Here is a 26,500-nt window from a genome sequence, read left to right as displayed (position 1 = left end):
CACCACCACCACCACAGCACCACCACACCACCACACCACCACTACCACCACAGCACCACCACACCACACCACCACCACACCACAGCACACCACCACACCACACCACACCACCACTACCACCACAGCACCACCACACCACACCACACACCACACCACCACCACACCACACCACACCACCACACCACACCACACCACACCACCACACCACACCACCACACCACACCACACCACCACACCACACCACACACCACACCACCACACCACCACCACACCACCACCACACCACACCACACCACCACCACACCACACCACCACCACACCACCACCACACCACCACCACACCACACCACACCACACCACCACCACACCACACCACACCACACTACCACCACACCACCACCACACCACACCACACCACCACCACACCACACCACACCACACCACCACCACACCACCACCACACCACACCACACCACACCACACCACCACTACCACCACAGCACCACCACACCACACCAAATCACACCACCACATCACCACCACAGCACCACCACACCACACCACACCACCACCACCACATCACCACCACAGCCCCCACAGTCACCACCCTCAACCGTAATCTCCACCACGTCTCCAACAATTCACCACGAGTCGTCAATTTCACAACAACAATTTTCTTTCAAGAAATTTCAATACTTTTTTTTTCTTTTTTTTTGGCTTTGGCCGCCACAACACCACTTCCCCCCCCCCTCCCCTCCCCCACTTCCCCAACTCCCCAGCAGCACCCTCCCCAACTCCCCAATCCTCCACGGTATTTTTTCTATCCCTCCCCCCCCCTTCCCTTCCCCCTCCTCAACCCCCCTCCTCAACAACACCCTCCCCTCCCCCCATCCCTCCCCTCCCTCATCCCGTCCTCCCACACCACCCTCCCCACCTCATGTGGCCACCACAACACCCACCTAATGTAGGTGGTTGCAGGTGGTGGGCAGCCAACCCCCGTACCTGGGTTCTGGGAGGGCGATAGCGACATTTACGGAGTTAGCCAGCACTTCAGTGGCTATCAAGTGTCACTCCTTTGCCATTGCTCTCTCTCTCTCTCTCTCTCTCTCTCTCTCTCTCTCTCTCTCTCTCTCTCTCTCTCTCTCTCTCTCTCCCCTGGCCACTCGGAGTTCCCTACCTTGCCTCTCACTCCAAGTTCCCTCTCTGGCTGCCACTCACTTCCCCCACTCACGCGCTGCCACTCCGTTCCTCCTCCCCCTCCACACCCCCACACCCTCCCTCTCCCCCCAACTCAAGTTGTCGCTCATATCTCCCACTCAAGCGATTTAAAAATCTTTGGTCAATTAGCAATCCATTCGGGCCCGTAACTCCTGTGTTCCCCCCCCCAGTCAGTCACTCGCGAGTTCCCACTCAGACTTGTCCCCCCCCCCCCTCCTCAAGAATCTCTCGATGTCAGGCCCCCCTCCTCACCTCACCTTCCCCCTCCTCACCTCACCTTCCCCCTCCTCACCTCACCTTCCCCCCCTCCTCAACGTTGCTCATCCTCGTCAAAGATGGATATTTCAGCCAGGGTTTTTTTTTTTTTCTTTTTTTTTTCAAATCGCGTCAGTAAAGCTCACATCTGGTACAGGAAGACGTCGAGTGTCGACCTTACCTACCTACTCTCTCTCTCTCTCTCTCTCTCTCTCTCTCTCTCTCTCTCTCTCTCTCTCTCTCTCTCTCTCTCGGAGGGGGAGGGGTTGCCGGATACGTTAACAGGAGGGCTTGTAGTGTGTTTATGATCTGGGTTCTGAAGAGAGCTTGTAGTTCTATGATGCCCCTATGAGATCTTGAGGTATTGGGTTCTCTAAGGGAGCTTGTAGTCCCGGGTTCTCTAAGAGAGCTTGTAGTTCCGGGTTCTCTAAGGGAGTTTGTAGTCCCGGGTTCTCTAAGAGAGCTTGTAGTTCCGGGTTCTCTAAGTGAGCTTGTAGTCCCGGGTTCTCTAAGAGAGCTTGTAGTCCCGGGTTCTCTAAGAGAGCTTGTAGTCCCGGGTTCTCTAAGAGAGCTTGTAGTTCCGGGTTCTCTAAGGGAGCTTGTAGTTCCGGGTTCTCTAAGAGAGCTTGTAGTTCCGGGTTCTCTAAGGGAGCTTGTAGGCTCCGGGTTCTCTAAGAGAGCTTGTAGCTCTAGGTTCTGCGAGAGCTGTCGTAACACCGGGGTCTCAGCAGAGCTTTTGGTGCTTAAAAGAGGTTTCAAGAGACCCTTCCATGTGTGGTGAGTGTCTCCAGACGCCAGTCATAGACAGTGGACAGTGACTTTAGACAGTGGACAGTGACTTTGGATAGTGACTTTAGACAGTGGACAATGACTTTAGACAGTGGACAGTGACTTTAGACAGTGGACAATGACTTTAGACAGTGGACAGTGACTTTAGACAGTGGACAATGACTTTAGACAGTGGACAGTGACTTCCTCCCTCTTCAGTGCCTTTGGCACACCCCTTTCACCGTCGTGGCCAAGTGCGACAGCCCCGTCGTAAGCTGTCGAAGGCTAGTTAATCACTGCTCCCTCTGCAGTGACTTTGGCACATCACATCCGAAGCTGTGAGAGGATTAATGAGCACAACGGCGCAGTGAACTCGGATCTTAAAGACGATTGATTAATCTGTTGCCTGATCCGATCAATTTCACTGTGGATGATCGTTTGTCTGCTTCTAAGCGCAGCGGTGCAGTGAATTGAGATCTTAAGGGCGATTAATCTTTCGTCTGATCCGATCAGTTTCATGGGAAGGAGGGGGGGGGGGGGGGGTTGATCGCTTAATCGAGGAATCCTTGCGGAAGAATGTGACATTCAGGCATTAAGAAAACGGGGCGGAAGACACAGTAAAGAAAAGAAGACATGTTTTCTCATGAGGATAAGTGGGAGACACACAGAAGTCATGGACGGATTTTTATCCTGTTGTGACATGAGAAGCGTGTATGTGTGTGTGTGTGTGTGTGTGTGAATCACTACATATTTACTGGTTGTGAGCGCAAGTGTGAGTGCGGAAGTCAATGTTGAGTCAAGACTGTCTTAAACTCATGATACAATCGTGGTATTGTGGTGAGGTTTGCACACTGATGACATGTCTTGTTAAAGTCTTCGAGACGTTATATATCCCTCGTCGTCCCGGACAAGGAGGGGAAAAAAAAGAAATAAACCTTACCCAGACATGCAACCAAAGAGCCAGTGCTGCAGGGAAACAACTCCTTGGGAGAGAGAGAGAGAGAGAGAGAGAGAGAGAGAGAGAGAGAGAGAGAGAGAGAGAGAGAGAGAGGTGGGTATCGAACCCATGTTCACGTTGCGTTGCGGGAAATGCTTTTATTGTGGATCGGAAAGAAAGAAGAAAAAAGTGTATATATATATATTCGAAATTTTTTTTTTCTAGGTGTTTTCACCTGAGCGTGATCCATTAGCAGATTAGAACATGGATTTGACCCGGCTTATGACACGGTCATTGCTTAGGTGGCTTACTTACCCTGCGCTGTATGCACACGCGGGCAACCCTTCCTACCAGCCTCTACGACTCAGTCAATATTGGGCTGCGATCCGTACTAATATATATATATATATATATATATATATATATATATATATATATATATATATATATATATATATATATATATACACACACACACACGAGGGCATGGGAAGCGTCCTGGGGAAACCATGGAAAGGTCTGTGGGGGCCTGGGTGTGGATAGGGAGCTGTGGCTTCGATGCATTACACATGACAGCTAGAGAATGGATGCGAGAGGATTTTATTTTTCTGTGTTTCCTGGCGCTACTTCGCTGACGTGGGAGGTGGCGATGCTATTTCTTGTTGAGCGCGGTGGCGCCGTGAATGGATGAAGGCGAGCAAGTATGAATGAATATATATATATATATATATATATATATATATATATATATATATATATATATATATATATATATATATATATATATACACATAATGTACATGTATGTGCGTGTATGTATATGTACGTGTATATGAATGAATAGGTTAAGTATGGTGCTGAGTGCGATATGGGGAAGATTGGTACTCGAATGAGTATTTAACGACCCTCCCCCACTCTCTATATCTCCTCCTAGGGTACAGTGGTACGACCTTGAACCGCCATGAGTACGACTCTTGGTTATGATGCAGGGAAGTGCGACCTGCCCCTTAAGGATGCGATCAAAAGGTCAGACCATTTATAACCGAGGGTCGTACCATCGTGTCTCGAGGGTCGTACCGTCCTGCTTTGAGGGTCGTACCGTCCTGTCTCGGGGGTCGTACCGTCCTGCTTCGAGGGTCGTACCGTCCTGCTTCGAGGGTCGTACCGTCCTGCTTCGAGGGTCGTACCATCCTGCCTCGGGAGTCGTACCGTCCTGCCTCTAGGGTCGTACCGTCCTGCCTCGGGAGTCGTACCGTCGTGCCTCGAGGGTCGTACCGTCCTGCCTCGGGGGTCGCACTGTCGTGCTCAAGGGGTAGGAAAGGATATGATGTAAAAGGAACAGTGGTATGTAAAAGCGTGGATCTGTGTAAGCAGCTTTTGAGCACTGTGGCATAGCTGTTGGGGACCCCACAGTGGTGTTGCATAACCCAGTGTGCCACAGTTCCAGCCACCGTGGCACAGCGATGTGGCACAGCCCCCCGAGCTGGTGTGTAACAGGTGTGGCTACTTTGGCACAGGTGTGGCACAGAGCCACGAGCCTCGTAGCGCAGCGCTGTTCAGAGCGGTGTAGCACAGCAGCAGACACAGAAGTGTGTGACCGTGAGGGGGGGGGTTTGGTTTGGTGGGGGGGCCCTACCTGCCCCTGACAGTGCCCCCCCCCCTCCCCCCCTGCGGTGTAAGACAGCAGAGAGGCAGCAGCTTGGGTCTACATAGCGACCAGGGGAGCCAATCGGGCTGAGTAGAGAGGAGGAGGGGGAGGGACACGCGCCGCACCCCCCTCCCCCCTCCCCACTTCCCCCTTCCCCCCCCCCTTTCCCCTTCCCCCTTAAAAAAAAAAATGAGTTTACCCCCTGCCAGTACACACGCTCCTGGGGAAGAAATAAAGAAAGGGGGGGTAAAAAAAAGAAAAAGAAAGCATTGGGGGGAGGGAGGGGGAGGCTAGGGAGTCGTGTTTTGCTCAAGCGTCGTCTGTGTTGAGGAACGACCAACGACCTTGTCTGTATAGGGGTGGGGGGGGGTGGCGGGTCGTGTGTGGGCCGGGTCGTGTCTGAGGGTGTCGTCAGGTGTGTGTGTGTGTGTGTGTGTGTGTGTGTGTGTAGAGGGTGGGGTGGGGAGGGGGGGAGAGTAAGGCATTTCAAAGACATTGTGGAACCATCTCTCTCTCTCTCTCTCTCTCTCTCTCTCTCTCTCTCTCTCTCTCTCTCTCTCTCATATCTTCCTTATCTTCCGGGAGTCGACTTTGGCTTATCATCGCAGTGGTTTGGTCTCCCTCGGGGTAGGGGGAAGGGGTTGTAGGTTGTCCATCTGCTGTACCAGCATAACCTTACTTACAACCATTGGAATATTGAACACCAGGATTACTACAAGAACAGACCTGGATATATATATATATATGTATGGCATCCTTGCCATTTCGCACGTTAGTGAGGAACCACTAAGAAAAGAGGAGTGAGCCTCAGAGGGAACATCCTCACTTGGCTCCCTTCTTTGTTCCTTTTTGGTTACTTGACCTGGAAGGTCACGATGTCCCTCAGTCAGGTCACGGATGTGGGCCAGCTCGCCTGACCTGTCGTTGTGACCTGCTTGATGAAAGCACATTGGACCCGTGAAGCAAGGCCATGTGGGTCATGGTAACTGAGCTTTTGAGAGGTCAAATCAGAGGGTCAGGTCATCATCGCTCGGGTCGTGTACCGTCGTGTTCAAGGGTCGTGTACCGTCGTGCTCAAGGGTTGTGTACCGTCGTTTCTAAGTGTCGTGTACCGTCGTGTTCAAGGGTTGTGTACCGTCGTGTTCAAGGGTCGTGTACCGTCGTGTTCAAGGGTCATGTACCGTCGTGTTCAAGGGTCGTGTACCGTCGTTTCTAAGGGTCGTGTACCATCGTGCTCAAGGGTCGTGTATCGTCGTTTCTAAGGGTCGTGTACCGTCTTGTGTGCATGGATACAGACGTCTTTCAAGGGGGTCCTTCCTCTATGTACGTCTTCAACCGTCCCTGCTTCAGTTACTGAAGAAGGCGACATTCCTGCCTGAATCTACTGAAGTCTTTTGCGCCGTGTGTGTGTGTGTTATATGCAGCTGCTCGCTGCACCGTGGACAGCAGAGAAGCTGCTGGGGTTTGAGCAGCTGCCGTCGCCTGCGTGAACATCTGGTGCATGACGGGTTGAAGAGATGGAACCATTAAGTCAAGAGACGCAGCGAAGTGGGCGAGAGAAATACCAGCCCATCAGACAGATGGTGAGCGAGAGAGAACTCTCTCTCTCTCTCTCTCTCTCTCTCTCTCTCTCTCTCTCTCTCTCTCTCTCTCTCTCTCTCTCTCTCTCACTCGCTTCATACTGACCTCAAACTTCATGACGACATGTTCCAGTCATCAACATTCCAGGGGGGTGGGTGGATGGGGGGGGCACGTGACCATAGAGTAATGCTTTTGTTGTCGTTGTTGTTGCTCTTGTTCTTGTTTTCCCTTTCCCCCCTCTCCCCTCCTCCCCAACCTCTGACATCCACAGGAGTTAGATTAAAAGCAGAAGACGAGTGCGTGTCTCGGCTGGTGCTTAGCGCCCTGATGGCCTCTTCCAGACTTGCATCTTTCCAGGAGCGTCTTGGCAGAAGGACCTCGTGAGCTGGTGAACACTCGTAGGGCACAGCTTTTGCCGATGCACTCGTGGGGACGGCTAACACTCGTATTGCAAGAGGCACTCGTGAAATAGCCAGCACTCGCAAAGTCTTTTGAGTAAGCTCTCGCGAGACACCTTTTGCAAAAGGGTTCCTCAAAGGGGTCTCGCAGAACAGTGACACTGTCCTTGTCATTAATGAGTTCGAGCAAGAACGATAACCCTCATCGCGTATTTTATTTTTTGTTTTTCAAGTTTGATGCCGAGAAAAGAAAACTTGAAGCGGTCAGAGGTAAACTGTTGTAAACTCTTATGTCTTGTAGGACTCTGAGGGAAAGGGGTTGTAGATGTACATAAGAGTATAGGAGACCTGATGGTCTATGACGAGGTTATCTGCTGGAGGACAGTACATGGGAAGGACAGATAACACAAGACCCTGATGGTCTTTGACGAGGTTATCTGCTGGAGGACAAGAGTACAGGAGACCTGATGGTCTATAACCCGGTTATCTGCTGGAGGACAGTACATGGGAAGGACAGATAACACAAGACCTAATGGTCTGTGACGAGGTTATCTGCTGGAGGACAAGTACAAGGAAAACCTACATAACAGACGACCTGATGGTCTACGATAGATTATCTGTTTCTATCAGTGATCGATGTGGCTGAGGGAGACCATGCCTCGATGAAGGCCATCTTGGTTGAAAAGTAAAGAAGGTTATCAGAGGAGAGAGGAAATGTACGCCTGACCTTTAAAGTTAGAAAGGTTATGAGAAGAGGAGAAATTGACTGGATGGAGAGAGGTCCCACAGCTTCGCTGTTTGAGGGAAGAGGTGTGTAACATAACGGTCAATCCTCGTGTGGCTTATGTGCGCAGAAAACAAAACGACTGTGGCAAGCAGCAGCCAGATACCACTCACGGGTCCCGAGCCTTGGTGAGAGGGGCACATGCAGGCAGCACAAGAGAGCAGTGGTCGAAGTAATAATAGGAAGAGGGACAGCAACAGCACGGCGAACAGCGAGGGGTGATTGGAAAGAGGTGGTGCCAGGTGAGTTAATGAGACGGATAGCTTTGGATTCTGCCCTGGCTCATAAAGAGGTGGAGAAAGAAAGTCTTCAAATATGTAAGCAGTACTCCAAGCTGAGGCGATTAAGACTATGGCCCTTGTTGATAAGAAATTACTGCTCACAAGAGAAATGATAACATGACATGTAATAACCCAATGATTTGGGAAGCATAGTTCGTAATGTTGATCACGTTTTGGGTTTCAGAGATAGGAAGTGGAGGGCATGGTTGTATGCACCATCTGTATGTCATGACAGGTGTTCTGAAATGGTTGAGAGGGGAGGGAGTAACATTTGGAAATTGCGTCAAAGAACAGTTGAATTTAACCAGGTTTCCGCTCCCGCGTTTTGAGAGAATGCACAGGCGCAAAGTAAGAGAGATGAGTTCTCATCACAAGAAAGAGAATAAGAGCGAGGAGAGGAGAGAAGTAATGAGTTGTGTATGAGGGTGGGAGTCATCAGAACAAAGGCTAGATGTTAAGGAAAGATGATCGTCAATGGAAAGAAGAAAGAAAAAGAGTAGGCAACAGGGTAGAGCCCAGATGAACACCAGTGTTGCTAGGACAGGAGAGGAGGGGGGAAGAAGTCGCTCCAAAAGTGCTTGCTGCTGTTGTGGACCTGTTAGATAAGACGCTACGCAGTAGGGAACAGAAAAAGAGAGAAGCAGAAAAGGCCAAAGATGCACCAGAATCTCTGTAAGGGAGGAGAACCAGAGGTGAGCAACATAGGAAAGACTCACCCATTCCGGGAAGCGTATAGAGACGAGGTGGTAGAGCCAAAGGCTCCTTCCCAACTCACCTCTCCCTCCCTGGCCTTCCCAACTCACCTCTCCCTCCCTGGCCTTCCCACTCACCTCTCCCTCCCTGGCCTTCCCAACTGACCTCTCCCTCCCTGGCCTTCCCACTCACCTCTCCCTCCCTGGCACATCAGTCAAGAGTGAAAACTGCTATAATGGGAACAGACTTTAGTATGCAAGGTGTGTACGAAGAGGGGGAGCCGGCTAAGTGGAAGAATGACATCCAGCGCCTAATCTTAAAACATGCAGCGTAAAAAAATACGTGATACAACAGCGTCAAGTTGAGCAGGCGTCTGTACGCCGGGACACGGTGCTAAATCTTCGTGGGTCAAGCTGCCATTTAAACGTATAGATAACCCTGGGTTCTGACTCCATCTGGCTTGAGGGCGCGGCGTTTCAGCGTACCATAACTGCCCCTCGAGAGAGAAAATGGGGGGACGTACTTTTGCTGGCGTTTGTATTGCGTGTCCTTACCTCTCCTTGGTGACCTTTATATCGTATCATTGTTTCTGTATCTGTCATTAAGGATTTTTGGATGAGTTACATTGAGATCATTAAGTATATTTGTAAAACTTACTAGATCTGTCTCTTCTTTTTGTAGAGAGAGAGAGAGAGAGAGAGAGAGAGAGAGAGAGAGAGCGCAGATTTTATCCATCCGAGTCTTTCATTTTAGGGTTTATTTTTTGGGGGGCTGCAAAGGAATTGGTTTTACTGCTCCTCTTTGTGTTCGGCGTAGTTTAATATTTTTTTTTCCCCCTTTGTCTTTGATAACGTTTGGCAGCCATAAGTAAGTACCTTATTGTCAGTGACCACATTCTGACGTGGGGGTTTTGTGAAGAGTATGTCGCGCGTCTTTTGCTTTCCTAGTGTGTGTGTGTGTGTGTGTTTATTCCTCGTCTGTTTCCATGCGCTGCCTCGCTAACGCGGTAGACGGCGGTTAAGTATAATGAATATAAATATATATATATATATATATATATATATATATATATATATATATATATATATATATATATATATATATTTATATATATATATATATATATATATATATATATATATATATATATATATATATATATATGTGTGTGTGTGTGTGACCAGAGATGGCCTGTGTGGTCTCTGGTAGACAGACCAGCCGACCAGTTTAGGTCACAACGGTTCGCTGGGCAAATTATTTACAAGAGTAGAAATGTCGCTTAAAAAAACAAAAGGAAAAAAAAAAAGGCCCTTCAGTCTATTGCAAAATATTTTTTATTTTTCCTCTCCCGAGGCATTGTTTAATGTTGCATTTGTGTCTTTTGTATTCATCATTAATGTCATTATATTGTTGGATGGCCTTAAACCTTTTTTTTTATGGTTGTTGTTGGTAATTTAATTATCATTATTATTATTATTATTATTATCGTTATCAATAGCTAAAGCAGTGTTTTCTATGTGTCCTTGTTTTTTTCCTGTGGCGTGTATCAATATACAACGTATATTACCATATTACATTATCTTTTAATCTGTTCATGTTATATATTCTCGTTCACTATGATATATATATATATATATATATATATATATATATATATATATATATATATATATATATATATATATATATGACTTTAGTATATAAGCTCTGTGAGAGGTGTGAACCCCTGTTATCCATATGTATTTGCGCCTCACTAACGGAGCTGTGTTACTAACGGAGCTGTGTCACTAACGGAGCTGTGTTACCTCCACCAGAGCTAAGAGTGACAGAGTGTCTGTGTGCAGCGAGGACAGGGAGAGAGGCGAGGACTCAGACTCCCAGTTTTCCTACAGCGGCGCCAGCTCTCCCTCCCAGGTGAGTGCTCCCGAGGACAAGGGAGAGTGGGGGGGTGTGTGAGAGGTGAGAGTGGGGGGGTGTGTGAGAGGTGAGAGTGGGGGGGTGTGTGAGAGGTGAGAGTGGGGGGGTGTGTGAGAGGTGAGAGTGGGGGGGGGGTGAGAGAGGTGAGAGTGGGGGGGTGTGTGAGAGGTGAGAGTGGGGGGGTGTGTGTGAGAGGTGAGAGTGGGGGTGTGTGTGAGAGGTGAGAGTGGGGGGGGGTGTGAGAGGTGAGAGTGGGGGGGGGTGTGTGAGAGGTGAGAGTGGGGGGTGTGTGTGAGAGGTGAGAGTGGGGGGGTGTGTGAGAGGTGAGAGTGGGGTGGTGTGAGAGATGGATGGGTGGGACGGGTGTGTTGGTGTATGTGTGTGTGTGTGTGTGTGTGTGTGTGTGTACTATCATTAGTCCCAGATGATGTTATCAGAACAAGACGAAAAGTTGGAAATCCTTCGAGTAATGAAGCATCTACGTTGTGAAGTATATTGGTAAAAATGGAGGATATACCGGTTATATTTGGAGGGTATACTGGTATATTTGAGGGTATACTGGTGTATTTGGAGGGTATATTGGTATATTGGAGGGTATACTGGTGTATTTGGAGGGTATATTGGTATATTGGAGGGTATACTGGTGTATTTGGAGGGTATATTGGTATATTTGGAGGGTATACTGGTGTATTTGGAGGGTATATTGGTATATTTGGAGGGTATACTGGTGTATTTGGAAGGTATATTGGTATATTTGGAGGGTATACTGGTGTATTTGGAGGGTATATTGGTGTATCTAAAAGGTATATTTGTATATTTGGAAGGTATGATGGTATATTTGGAGATTATATTGGTATATTTGGAGGGTATATTGGTATACTCCCTTTTGTTACCGGACTCCGCCGGCTTCTGGGTTAAGCCGCGAGTGAAAAGTCATCTTCAGTGAGGTTGTGTCATGGATGTAGGAGTTTATCAAAGAACTTGTCCTCACTCCACAGGAGTTCATCCTTCCCCTGCTACTGATTGTGGCGCAGCCTTGAAGCTGCTCTGGATCCCCTGGAGAAGGGGCCCTGGGGTTATATATATATATATATATATATATATATATATATATATATATATATATATATATATATATATATACACCTGTCTCTTCTTATGCTGAATAACCGCCATTGTGATTTTTACTGAAGGAAAAATAAAGGAAAAAAAAAGTGGGCACTACACAGATGCGTATTGCTTAAAAAGGCATTTTTTTCCCTCGCACTCGTAGTATGAGGGAATGTTTCCCGATGTAAGAACCGGCGGGGTTTTTTTTTTACTTTTTTTTTTTCCCTGGGAGACTTTTTGCCCCTGGATTATGTCCAGATAGATTCGTCGGCAAGTGTTTTTTCAGACTGGCCAACAAATCTTGTTACTGCGGTATTCTCACCGTGGGGAAAAAAAAAAGGAAAAAAAAAAGAATGGTTGAAACGAGCAACCCTCTCAGTGGCAGCTTATGTACACACACACACACACACACACACACACACACACACACACACGCGCGCGCGCGGGTCTCACGTGCTGCTAGTGCTCATCGTCCCTGACCACGGGTCCAGCACGGGCCCAGTGACCCTAGGATTGGGGCCGCCCGTGATGGTTCGAATCCTGAGTGCGTTAGTGGGCCCACAGTGAGCCTAGGTGTTCATCCTCTCATCTCGTTGCCGGTTGACAGATAGGCACATGGCTCAGGGTGATGTGTGATAAGACATGATATATATATATATATATATATATATATATATATATATATATATATATATATATATATATATATATATATATATATTAGTTTAAGGGACGGGACAACACGAGTGTAAGTCACTTTCCCCGTAAACACAGATAGTGGATACACACACACACACACACACACACACACACACACACACACAAGGCAAGAACCAACCAGGGTTCTTCACGTGAAAAAAGATTACACACAGGAAAGAAAAGGAAAATCCGGGAAGGTTATACACTCGGTCAACCGAAGAACAACAAAACCAAGAAGGAGGAAGAAAATAAAAACAACAAAAAAAAGAACAAGCGGCTTCTGTGGAAAATGTGAGCAAACCACAGTGATTGCAACTCATCAATAAAGTACGAATTAATTAAAAGGCCGGACGAAACAATGAACGCCCTGGTCAGAGTCTCTGCAGAGCCGTTAAAAATAACTACGAATTGAAAACTCGCTAACCACCCCTCCTCCTTCCCCCCTCCCCCCCCCACACACAACCCGTCCCTCCCTCCCTCCCTCCGACCCGTCTCCTCCACCACACCCCCCCCCACCTTACCCCCCCAACCCCTCCTCCTCCTCCTCCTCCTCCTACCCTCCTCCTCCTCCTACCCTCCTCCTCCTCCTCCTCCTCCTCCTCCTCCTCCTCCTCCTCCTCCTCCTACCCCATCCTTTTTTTCTTCTCTCGTTCTTTCTTTCTAATATGAATATTTTTTATCTCCTCGTCTCACCGGCTCACTTTTGCCCTCCGCTGCAATTTGTAGAGCGCTTCGCCGATTTCCAAAAACACATTATCGTCCGATTTATTAAATGGCGGTAAATAGTTTTTAAGGGGGGGGAGGGGAGTGGTGGTGGTGGAGGGGGGGGGGGGTCTTGGGGGGGCGGCTTGCTAGCTGGTTGGCTGGTTTTCTCAGTGGTTTACTCACGTATGATTGAGGGGGGGGGAGAGGGGGGTGTGGTCAGTAGGGATGTCCGGGGGTTCGAACCGTGTGGATGGACGTGGCAGGGGGGAGGTGGATGATGATCCCGGATGGTTTGTGTGTCCGTGATCACGGACGGACGAAGACGTCCTGGAGAGGAAGAGGGTATGGAGGGCATGCCCCCCCTCTCTCTCTCTCTCTCTCTCTCTCTCTCTCTCTCTCTCTCTCTCTCCTCCTGGGTTTGGCCAGCAGGGGGGGGAGGTACGTCCAGGCAGCAGGACACAGAGGTTTCTGGTCAGGTTAAGCAGTAGGAGACCTGGTCTCGTGCCCTCCAAGCAGTAGTAGGGACAGCGGGAACCCTTGGCTATGACCCTGGTTGTTTGAGGGAGGGGGGGAGGAGGACGGGACAGGGGGGGGGGGTTGTTCTGAAGCACATTCTGCCCCATGACCTGTGTGCTGGGGGGGTGAGGGGGGGGGATGTATCGGCAAGTATTACACACACCCAAAAAAAAAAAATCGAAGAAAAAAAAAGTTTATTTAAAAAGGTTTGGAGGAAAAAATTTAGGGGAAAGAAAAACCCGTCCGCTGATCAAAGCAGTAGATTAGTTTTCGCGTCATTCTAAAAACCACTCCCTTGTTGTTAAGATAATTAGATTATGAATATGTGGTTTTTACGTGGTGAATGACACGAAGGATAAACCCCCCAGAGAGCGATGATGATAAATGCCTTGGCACCTCGACTTGATAATGCCTTCATCACCTGATGGCCATTTAAAGTGGGGGGGGGGGCAGGAGGGAGGGGGGGTATGATACAACCATTTCCCCCCATGTGACATATATATATATATATATATATATATATATATATATATATATATATATATATATGCTCCAGTTGTGTGAGCTTAGAACACGACAAGGCGTGGCTTCGGTTGTCAAGACAACACCCGACCACACGGTGTTGTGAACCCGTGATGTGGGGTGTGGACACAACACAGGTCTGTTGCCAGTGGGTATGGTAAGGGCTTGTGAGGTCGCATGCCAGAGACACTGGGGAAAGGCAGTGAGATGTACGTGGACAGATGTACAGTGCCACACATGTACAGTGCCACACATGTCCAGTGTCACAGATGTACAGTGCCACAGATGTCCAGTGTCACAGATGTACAGTGCCACAGATGTCCAGTGTCACAGATGTACAGCGCCACAGATGTACAGTGCCACAGATGTCCAGTGTCACAGATGTACAGCGCCACAGATGTACAGTGCCATGTGACATACTGCTCCTCCTCCTGGTGGTGGCACCGCCGTGAAAGAAAACGGGAAGAGGAGGATAGTGACGGTCAGGATGATGTAAATGGGGGAGGGAGGGAGGGTAGATGCTGATGGTGATGATGGTGTTATGAATAACGATGTTGTGATGATGATGATGACGCAAGCGGTGATGATGACGAGGGACGATGACGCCATCAGTGACGTAGATGCAGTGAAGAGATGGTGCGAAAGTCGCTCGTGTGTGGATGGTGAGTGGATGGTGCCACTATCACCAGTGGTGCCACCATCACCAGTGGTGCCACCATCACCAGTGGTGCCACCATCACCAGTGGTGCCACTATCACCAGTGGTGCCACCATCACCAGTGGTGCCACTATCACCAGTGGTGCCACCATCACCAGTGGTGCCACCATCACCAGTGGTGCCACCATCACCAGTGGTGCCACCATCACCAGTGGTGCCACTATCACCAGTGGTGCCACCATCACCAGTGGTGCCACTATCACCAGTGGTGCCACCATCACCAGTGGTGTCACCAGTGGCAGCCACTGGAGGTTCCGGCAGCTGCTCCTCGTACCAATAAAGTCAGGATTTTTATGGTGGGCATTTTTTACACTATATCCCCAGTTCCCATCTTCCCTCCTCCTCCTGCTGCTTCTTCCTCCTCCTCCTCTTCTGCTTCTGCTGCCTCCCCTCCCCTCCTCTCCCCTGCTGCCATTGCTGACTCCCCTCCCCTGCTGACACTGCTCACTCCCTCCCCTCCCCTGCTGACACTGCTCACTCCCTCCCCTCCCCTGCCCTCCTCTCCCCTGCTGACACTGCTCACTCCCTCCCCTCCCCTGCCCTCCTCTCCCCTGCTGACACTGCTCACTCCCCTCCTCTCCTCCCCTCCCCTCATGACACTGCTGCCTCCATTACTGATACTGCTGACTCCTCTCCCCCTGCTGACGCTACCCACCTTTCCCCCCCTCCCCTGCTGACGCTGCCCCCCCCCCCCCCGCCTCTGTGTTATTAAACCCACCATCCACAGTTCACAACACAGGATCAGGAGAAGCAATTTTCCCGGCTGATTCTGTGTTCGATTGGGCGCATGAATATTACATCACTGGGATTCATGCTGCGCTACTCCCCCTCCCCTCCCCTCCCCTCCCCCCGGGGAGGAGGAGGAGGAGGATGGAGACGGCCAGACGGACGGACGGACATGTACGTGTACGTGTGCGTGTGTGTCACGTGGTAATCCCCCCCCCCCCGACTGAGGTGAATATTTGTTGCTATGATTCGGAAAGACTCGAGCAACAGGTCCCCCCTTCCCCTCCCCTCCCCCTCCTCCTCAAGGGGATGTAGAGGTCGTTTGGGGAGGGGGGGACGAAGAGGGGAGGGAGGGGAGGGGGACGAAGAGGGGAGGGGAGGGGGGACGAAGAGGGGAGAGGAGGGAATGAATATTAAATCATAGTTCGTATTTTCACGATGGTCTGTAACAAGTCGTCTCTCTCTCTCTCTCTCTCTCTCTCTCTCTCTCTCTCTCTCTCTCTCTCTCTCTCTCTCTCTATCTATCTATCTATCTATCTGTATCTATCTATCTATCTGTCTATCTATCTCAGCCATAGCTCATAACCCTACCCCCCTCATTGCAGCGTCGTGAGCAGGTGCCTGGAGATCATGTGTCTGTCTATCGTGAGTCGATAGATTTGGTGATGGTAAAGACGTGATCGAACCAACGGTTTCTGGGAATGTCGACCATCATGGGGGGAAGAGGGGGGGGCGAGGCACGTAAACCACTGTCTTGCCTCCGCTGCTGGAGAGGCTCTGGGGCTGTTCACTGTAAAGTGATAAACAACTCTGTTGCAGGGGGAGGGAGGGAGGGAGGGAAGGAGGGAGGAGGGAAGGATGCGTCTGAAAATGAAAAGAGGATGTGACAGGTCGAGGCAGTAAGAGGGGGAGGGGGGTCAGAATATCCATCGGGGTGGGGGGAGGGGGGGTCAGGTTATCCATCCTGGCGCTCACGGGAGGGTGGGAAATGTGGTCAAAGGTGTTACTCCGGACGGGGATGTGACCTGTCTGAGGAGGAGAGAGGGGAGGTTGGGGAGGGGAGGTCGGGGAGGGGAGGTCGTCAGGAAATTAAAGGCCGTGAGGATTACCTCCCCCCACCCCGGGGGGGGGATGTAGTACAGGTGGGTGTGGCCTGGCGCAGACCAGCTGTGTGTGTGATGTCCATCTGTCTCACCAGTCCCCCCTTTTCCCCCCTTTCCCCTTGCCCGCTAGCTCCCCCCCTCACCTACCAGAGTCACCTTAGCTACTAGTCCCCTCACCTACGAGTTCCTTCACCTGCGAGTTTCCTCAGCCGCCATCCTCCCCCCCCCCCTCACCTGACAGTCCCCTCACTCCTCCCCAAATTCTCATCCTATTCCCTCCTATTTGGCTCCACTCTGGCGCCAGTAAGTCCCCACTCTGGTGCCAGTAAGTCCCCACTCTGGTGCCAGTAAGTCCCCACTCTGGTGCCAGTAAGTCCCCACTCTGGTGCCAGTAAGTCCCCACTCTGGTGCCAGTAAGTCCCCACTCTGGTGCCAGTAAGTCCCCACTCTGGTGCCAGTAAGTCCCCACTCTGGCGCCAGTAAGTCCCCACTCTGGTGCCAGTAAGTCCCCACTCTGGCGCCAGTAAGTCCCCACTCTGGTGCCAGTAAGTCCCCACTCTGGTGTTGTCCCTCGCCACTGTGCCTCCCCATTTTGAGTCCTCCTCTCCCCTCATGAATTCTCGTCTCTTAACCCCTCCTCCTCCTCCTCCTCTTCCTCCTCCTCCTCCTCCTCCTCCTCCTCTTCCGCCTCCTCCAATCCGTGCACAACCACCTCCATCCACACCCCCATTCCCCTGCCGACCCATCTCGTCCCATCTCTCCCGTCCCATCCGTCCTGCTGGAGGCCACGTCCCTTCACCCCATCCCACGTCACATGGTTCCCTCCGTCCCATCACCATCATCCCCACGTCACATGGTCGTCCCATCCTCATCATCATCACCATCACCATCACCATCACCATCATCACCATCACCGCCTCCCCCCACCTACCAGAGATGACGCCATCGAACTCATCAAATAATTCGCGACCATTAATCTAGCCTCGCTCCCGTGATCTGTCATTTATCACCCACCCTCCACCCACTCACCCTCCACACCCACCCTCCATCCCACCCTCCACCCACCCTCATCGAAGGCAGGAAAGGGGGTGAGTGGGTGGGTGGGGGGGGATAGGGATCTTTGGGAGGGGGAGGCGCCGGTTATAGAGACGAAGAAAGATACAAGAGAAAAAAAAAAAAAGAATTACGGTAAAACTGAATGAAAAATGAGTCGTGGATTGTAGGAGGAGGAGGAGGAGGAACCATTGTTTACCCTGCCGGGCGAGAGCGCGTCTCTCTCTCTCTCTCTCTCTCTCTCTCTCTCTCTCTCTCTCTCTCTCTCTCTCTCTCTCTCTCTCTCTCGACAGAAATGTTTTTCTTTTTGGAAGGCAAAATGACTTCAGCACCAGTGCCGCCACTTTTCGCCCAGGTGCTTCAATCAAGCATATATGTAAGTTAGTCACACACACACACACACACACACACACACACACACACCTGTTTTATTCCACTGGACTTTGCATTAACCCCTCGAGGTCGTTTTTCTTCCCTTTTTTTCCTATATCAAACTTGGAAATTGATACTCGTTGTGCCCCAAACCTGAGTGACGGTGGACTGGCGCAGATAGAAAAAAAAAGATAGAAGGGAAGAGGTTGTGTGTGTGTGTGTGTGTGTGTGTGTGTGTGTGTGTGTGTGTTTGGCCGATATCAATAGACGGACTGGATCGTCCGTGAGCCGAGGATTAGTGCCAGGCGCTGTTAGAATATCACGTGGACCTTATTTGCATGTTCCCTAAGGCTGGAAATATTCAGTCATGAGAGGGTCTGTCGTAGAAGGGGGAGAGGGGGCGGCGCCCCCCAACCCCATTCCCCCTTTTTTACCCTCCCCCCCTCACCCCCCTGCCGGTGCTTTCAATTGTAGTTTGAACTCTTGATTAATTTTGGTTCGTAATTGCTTCCTATCAAAACCCTAATCATTTTTTTCCCTTTAGGGGGGAGAGAGGAGAGTTGGGTGGGGGTAGGGGGTAAGGCAGGACGAGGCTGAGAGAGTTAGGGAGGAGAGGAAGAGGGAGAGGAGGAGGAGGTAAGTGGGTAGGACTGGGAACAGGATGGGAGAGAGGAATATGCGTATCATGAGTGCAGGCAGGGAGGTTAGGATGGGAGAGCCAGAGGGTGAGAGGGAGGTATCCCGGTGAGAGTTGGAGGAGGGAGAGGGAAGTATCCCGGTGAGAGTTGGAGGAGGGAGAGCAGATGCGTAGTTGGCAATGGCGATTGAGGAATTGAAAGATCACGCGAGACTATGAACTCAGGGGAATCAGTGATAAAGGGAGGGATTAGAAAAATGGAGAGAGAGAGAGAGAGAGAGAGAGAGAGAGAGAGAGAGAGAGAGAGAGAGAGAGAGAGAGAGAGAGTAAGTAGAATCCAGGAGAGGAAGGCCACTCACAGTGAATCGGGGGGGGTGGGGGGTGAGAGAGAGAGAGAGAGAGAGGAGGATCATCGTTCGAAAATGGAAGGAGGGAGATGGTAAAGATGGTGAGCGAATGCACAATGAGGAAAGATTGGTGAGGGGTACATAGGATAAGACATATACCACAAGAAGTAATGCTTCATGATAAGGTTATATATATATATATATATATATATATATATATATATATATATATATAATATCCGGTATACTACGTTAGAAATTCCATTGGAAAGTGACGATTGAGCATCGTGCTTAAAATCCTCCTGTATTGCTGAACATTTGGGTGGCAGACTGAAATCTGATACTTAGAAATAGAGATTGATATCATGATTTCTAGATCTGTATATGCTTCATTAAACTTCCTTTCTTGATTAGACTTAATTAATGATAATGTCATTCAAGGATCCACCTAGTGGTACTGATAGTCCTGTCAAAGGCGACTTTTGAGGATACTTTATTGTTTATTTCTGTCACTCAACAGCTAAAAAAAAGAATAAAAACATGCTGACTTTGATATTCCAACCCCCTCACCCCATTTTTTATCTACGACTAACCTTGCTGGTGAGTCACCGAGATGAAGAAATTGTTTTGTGTGTCATGCGTTGTCGAAGTTGCTGTTTTGGAGGAAAGAATTCCCACGTCTCACAAGTCTTTCTGCACAAAGGCTTATTTCTGTGTGACGAAATCAGCTCGTGATTTTTTTCACTCTTCTTTGTACACGTTCTAGTTTTTCGTCACCGTTGATCAAATCTGTTGACCAGGATTGAACAGCGTATTCCAGCTGAGGATCACGCTTACCTGTTGTAAGAAAAGTAAGTTTTGTGTCTGTTACAGTTTGCTTCAGGATATGAAACAACATTTAATTGGTTTCTTTATAGGGAACCAGGCTATGCTCTGGGTATTTTAAATCACCAGTGACCAGATGGCTTAGGGATGGAGAGGAGGAGTTTGGTGATATATATATATATATATATATATATATATATATATATATATATATATATATATATATAAGAGTATATATATATATATATATAGGGGATAGGGGAGAAAGAATACTTCCCACGTATTCCCTGCGTGTCGTAGAAGGCGACTAAAAGGGAAGGGAGCGGGGGGCTGGAAATCCTCCCCTCTCGTTTTTTTTTTTTAATCTTCCAAAAGAAGGAACGGAGAAGGGGGCCAGGTGAGGATATTCCCTCAAAGGCCCAGTCCTCTGTTCTTAACGCTACCTCGCTATCGCGGGAAATGGCGAATAGTATGAAAAAAAAAAAAAAAAAAAAAAAAAAAATATATATATATATATATATATATATATATATATATATATATATATATATATATATATATATATATACATACATATATATATGTATGTATGTATGTATGTATTGTAATCCCCAGCTGTCATGTATGATTTACTAAAATTTAACTCTCCCATCTACAGCAAAGCCCTACAAACTATTCCCAGTTTACCTTGACCGCGTCATAACGACCTGATTCAGCCCACGGTGTCCCCCATATACCACATCGATTCACTTTATTCTATCCCCTGCTAGCCTGTCATCCTCACCCGATATCCTAAAGCCTGCCTTGCTCCATCCTTCATTCTTCTATTAGGATTGTCCCTTTCCCTCGTCTCCTCCACGTACATCCTCTGAGTCAATCTTTCTTCGCTCATCCTCTCCACATATTCGAACCATATAAGCACGCCTCGGTCACCAGTCTAAACGAGAATCTTGTGGTAGACTGCAGAGGGGAAACTGCAAAGCTAATGATTGGGGGGGGTGTACGGTAGACGAAAGAAGAGAGTAAATACGAACGCATATGTTAATCAGCCACAGCAGGGAGTATGGACAAGGTGGTTAAGAGTATGTGTGAGTGAGGAAGAGACTTAGAGGAAGTGGAGTGTCTTAGATACCTGGGAGTGGACGTGACAGCAGATGGAACAATGGGATATAGATTGAGTTGTACAGTAGTAGAGTTGAGTAAGATCCTGAACTGAATGAGGAAATATGTGGAAGGAGAGGTCACGGTCTGTGTGAGCAGAGGTGGATATGTGGAAGGAGAGGTCACCTGTCTGTGTGAGCAGAGGTGGATGTGCTTGAAAGTTTAACAGTCCCGACAGTGTTGCATGGGGATGAGTCTTGGGCCTTACATACTGAAGAAATGGAAATGTTGGACGTGTTGGAGATGACAAACCCAAGGATATGTGGAATGAGGTGGGTTGATCGTGTATGGAATGGCAAGGCAAGAAACCAGATGTAGGTGCCAGCGGAAGTATGATTGAGAGAGCTGACTAGTGTGTCTTGAAATGATTCGGACATATAGAGACGATGAGCGGAGAAACACTTGAGAGGTCCTCACGTCCGAGCCAGATGTTCAGGGAGAGAATCGTGGGAGGAAAACGAAGTTGGAGATGGAAAGATGGAGTGTAGGAAGCTGTGGGGTATCGGGGCCTGAGCATTCAGGAGGATGAGAGGCGTGCATGGGACAGGAGCGAACTGGAGCGGTATGATATATTGAGTGGGTGAGGGAGAGGGACATGTTTTCAAAACCACGTTTCTAGGACACTTTTCCCAAGCATTCCTTCAACAAAACCTTCACCGCAAACCTACATATATACACTTTAACCCTCTCTTCCATCTGAAAACTTACCTTCCCCTGTCCAGCCCCTTCCCTTCCTTCTCTGACCACCCTATTGGGAAGGAAAAAAAAAGTAGAGGGGGGATTGGTGCAGGGGGTTGAACCAGGGTACATGAGGTGGTCAGGGGAAACCACAGGATGGTCTGTGGTGCTTGGCTGTGGGAGGTAAGCTCTGGTTGTGTTGCATTATATATGACAACTACATTTCTTTATTTGTTCCTCATCAACGCCTAGCCTCTTATCCTAGCACCTCTTCCATGAAAGGGGCCCACCTGTTGATTAGGACCCCCCCTTTTTTTTTCCCCTCTCCGGGGCTGCGCTACGTTCAGTAGCAGAGAGAGGATGGGCTCCTTTGAAACCCCCGGAATTCTTTGACGAGAGACAGTACTCACTTGTGTCAGTTACGATGGTGCAGCCTTGAAGATGATGATCCTTCACTCACTGTGTAACCTCAAGCAGGAGGAGACCTGTGCCATATATATATATATATATATATATATATATATATATATATATATATATATATATATATATATATATATTCGCTTCGTTTACGTCCAGTTTTCCATAGTATTTATCACCGTCTTTTTCAGCTCAGAAGACCATTTTTCTTTTCCTCAAAGATTAATATACTTTTCCCTTTCTTACGCTCTCCTATTTTTCATGTAAGAACCGGCCACGTTGAAGACCTTGGAATATATATATATATATATATATATATATATATATATATATATATATATATATATATATGTTTGTATGTGTGTGTGTTACCGTACTCCGCCTGCTTGTGGTTACGCCTGGAGTGATAAGTCTCCTTCGGTGAGGTTGTATCTTAAGCCAATGGAGTCCACCTTCCCCCGCTACTGATCGCTGTGCACTGCTGAAATGCTGCGCGTGTTCTCGGAGAAGGGGTCCTTGGGTTACAATATGACAAAAACGATATGAAAAATAGGCAAGAAAAATACGTTTGTCTTAAAGTGAAAAATACTTTTGGAATGAAGAAAGCTTCGGTAGCGAAAAAAAAAAGAAATGGGGGGAGGGGGTTTGTAGAAAGGCTGAGGTTTGATGAAGGAAAAAGAGGATTGGTGGATAGTAATTGGAGAGAGTTGTTAAGACTAGCCTTTTAAGAGACTAGTTAACGAAATAGTTGTTGACACCGACTTGGGAGGGCTGGTGTTTACAACCTACTGACACGGAGGTTGTAAGATGGTTCCGGCAACCACTTCAACATCCGTAATTCATAATAGAATACATTGTGTATCCGTGTGTTTAATACACATTTGTATACATGCATGTGTGTGTGTGTGTGTGTGTGTGTGTGTGTGTGTGTGTGTGTGTCTGTCTGTGTCCCATAGCGCAGATGAGACGAGATGTGTTGGTGGCGAATGATGAGGGAGGGACGGACGGACGAGAGGAAGGTGAGTGAGAGTAGGGAGTGAGTGTAAGAGTGAGAGACCCGGCCATAACTGGAATGAGAGAGAGAGAGAGAGAGAGAGAGAGAGGAGCTGGAGTGTTTCTTGTGTCAACACTTGTGTTTTTACATAACCTTAGAATATATACAAAGTAAGTCGTTTCATCTGTGGTCCTGCACATGTGTATTAGAGTTAGTGAGCACGTACACCGCGTTTCTCCTGTTTGCTCTGTGCCCCCATTCCACCCACCTCCACCTCCCCACCACAGCCGCCCCTAACCACCCCTTTCACAACCCCCCCCCCCCTTCTCTCCCCACCGACACCCAACTCTCACAACGCCTCTCCCTCCCTTCCCTCCTCCCCTTGTGTTCATTTGTTCACTCTCCCTGATTTTGCAGGGTCACATTACCATACGTGATTCTCTCTCTCTCTCTCTCTCTCTCTCTCTCTCTCTCTCTCTCTATATATATATATATATATATATATATATATATATATATATATATATATATATATATATATATATATATATTATCTGTTTCTCTTAGAGTATTTGAGTTTCATATGTTATTTGTTGTTCTGATTTTCATTTTCTGTTATTATTATTGTTATTATTGTTATTATTATTATTATTATTATTATTGTCATTATTATAATTTAATTTCTTGCCTCGCTCTACCAAGCAAAACTTTGTCTTTTTATGTTCAAAATCAGTCTGCCCTTTGGCTTTCCGTATATATATATATATATATATATATATATATATATATATATATATATATATATATATATATATATATATATATGTAATCATTTTTGTGTCTTAATAATTTCATTTTTCATTTTCATCTTCCTAATTCCTTTGCCTGATTATCATTCCCATTGTCTTATCTCCTTATCTATCCTTTTGTATTTTGCATTCCCCCAGTGACCCACTGCCGTGCGTTCATTACGCATCTTATTCATTCTATTTCTTTCATTCTCCTGTTTCGCTTCATTCATGCCAGTTAAGCTTATGTAATGCTTAGTCCAGCTTAGTTTCTGTTGTTGTTTGCTTGTGGTATAAGCAGATGATGCCTCTATGCTGTTGTAATTTCCCCTGCCACCCCCTGGTGTTGTCACTGACCGCCTACCTCCCTCCCTCATTCACCCTGCCAACACTTGATTGCCACTCTTGGTGTTGGCAACACCTTACTCTCCCATGTTGTCATCTTGCCAACCAACCCCTTAAGCACCATCTCTGGTACTGACAACATCTACCACCTCTATCCCCTCCCTTATGGTGCCACCCCTGCCAACCAACCCCTCGGTTTCAACACCCACGTTGCCGTAGTTCGCCTGTTGACAACACCATGGTGCCATGTGCTTCGCCCTGCGATTATTGCCTTAGTTCATCACAAACAATCATTACCTTATATTTTATTTCTTGTCCCTATCCTCTATCCGCCTCTGTCCTGGCTAGCAGAGTTGCCCTGTAGCTAAGCCTTGTCTGTTCTATGTATTGATGTATCTGTCTCTTGTAGTTGTATGTATTTCAATGTGTGTGTGTGTGGGTCATCAAACAAGTTGTCTGTATATACAAAGCTGTTATGTCTCGCTAGCAAACATTCCACATAGGTAGCTCTACGATAGTTATGTTGCTATTGTTACATATGATAACCATATATATATATATATATATATATATATATATATATATATATATATATATATATATATATATATGACTACTGGAGTGCTATAGCTCACACAGTTTCACACAGTGTAGGTTTGGCTGGACTCCGCCATGCAGAATGCTTCGCCTGCACACACACACACACACACACACACACACACACACACACACACACACACACACACACACACAGGTGACCAGAAACAGGTATAGGTGTACATACAAGGTGCTGTTGGCCAGGTGTGGTCCAGCAGGTGAAATGTTAAGGGTATTAGGTGGAGTGGTAAGGTGTTGCTGTTGTGAGGCAATCAGGTGAGTGGTGTGTGGCCAGGTGTAAGGTGCAGGTTATAGGTGTAAAACGCAGATTGTAAGGATGGGTGTAGGTGACTAGGATAGGTGTATGATGTTAGGTGAAGGTGTACTTAGCAAGCTTGAAATGTAAATGCTTTTGGCCAGGGGGAAGTCTAGGTAAGTAGGTGAAAGTGAAGATGCAGGTGACAAGGTGAGGGTATAGGAAGCAAGGTGAAGGTGTGGATGGCCAAGTGAAGGTGTAGGTGACCAGAAGGAGATGAAGATGACCAGGCGATGGTGTAGATGCTCTAATGAAGATGAAGAAGACCAGTTGAAGGTGTAGGTACCCAGGTGAAGCTGTGGCAACCAAGTGAAGGTGCCCAGATGAAAGTGTAAGTGACCAGATGAAGATGTAGGTTCCCAGGTGAAGATGTAGGTGGACATGTGAAGGTGTAGGTGACCAGTTGAAGATGTATGTGACCAAGTGAAGGTGTAGGGGCCCAGATGAAGGTGTAGGTGCCCAGATGAAGGTGTAGGTGGCCAAGTGAAGGTGTAGGTGACCAGGTGAAGGTGTAGGTAGGCAGGTGAAGGTGTAGATGGCCAGGAGAAGGTGTAGATGCCCAGGTGAAGGTGTAGGTGCCCAGGTGAAAGTCTAAGTGCCCAGGTGAAGGTGTAGGTGGCCAAGTGAAGGTGTAGGTGGCCAAGTGAAGGTGTAGGTGAGCAGGTGAAGGTGTAAGTAGCTAGGTGAAGGTGTAGATGGCCAGGTGAAGGTGTAAGGGCCCAGGTAAAGGTGTAGGTGACCAGATGAAGGTGTAGGTGACCAGGTGAAGGTGTAGGTACCCAGGTAAAGGTGTAGGTGTCCAGGTGAGCACCACCTTTGGTAAGAGCTTGTCTCACATATTTTCGTTTCGTGTACTTCCCTATCCACTCTCTGATCCTCCCTCTCCCCCCTCCTCCCCCCCCCAAGGCTTTACTCTCCCTTCCTCCCACCACCTCACCTCACCTCACCTCACTCTCCCCACTTTACCTCACTCTCCTCCCCTCCTCTCCTCCCCTCCTCGCAGCTCCCCAGTGTGTCACATGTTCTTTCTCGCTTCATCACTTTTGTCAGTCATTCTTCATCGAGACTTTTCCCTGGTCGTCACGTCATTTGCCTCCCCTCTTCTTCACTCTCTCTCTCTCTCTCTCCCCTCTCCCTCTCTCTCTCTCTCTCCCTCTCCCCTCTTCCTCTGTCCCCCCTTTTTTATCTCCTTGTCTCATTCCCTTTATTCATAGCGACCTGGGTAGTGCGTCCTCTCTCTCTCTCTCTCTCTCTCTCTCTCTCTCTCTCTCTCTCTCTCTCTCTCTCTCTCTCTCTCTTCCCTCCTTACTTTTCATCGATGTTTCACACTTTATTTGGTATTTTTCTCTTGTTCTTATCTTCTCTCTCTCTCTCTCTCTCTCTCTCTCT

General features: G+C 48.2%; 1 protein-coding gene across 13 annotated transcripts in view; it reads left to right on the top strand.

The window, feature by feature from the left end:
- nab (NGFI-A-binding protein homolog) overlaps positions 1 to 26,500 on the top strand; it is an 844,405-nt gene that overhangs the window by 805,398 nt on the left and 12,507 nt on the right. For all 13 annotated transcript variants that reach the window (XM_071666139.1, XM_071666138.1, XM_071666146.1 and 10 more), the window contains one exon: positions 10,378 to 10,477. In XM_071666139.1, the coding sequence (XP_071522240.1) occupies positions 10,378 to 10,477 (100 nt within the window). The remainder of the gene's footprint in view (positions 1 to 10,377; positions 10,478 to 26,500) is intronic.

The sequence above is a fragment of the Panulirus ornatus genome, chromosome 10 (assembly GCF_036320965.1).
Source record: "Panulirus ornatus isolate Po-2019 chromosome 10, ASM3632096v1, whole genome shotgun sequence".
Taxonomy (NCBI): Eukaryota; Metazoa; Arthropoda; class Malacostraca; order Decapoda; family Palinuridae; genus Panulirus; species Panulirus ornatus.
The sequence above is the reverse complement of the archived record's forward strand: the minus strand, read 5'-3'. Positions and strand labels throughout refer to the sequence as shown.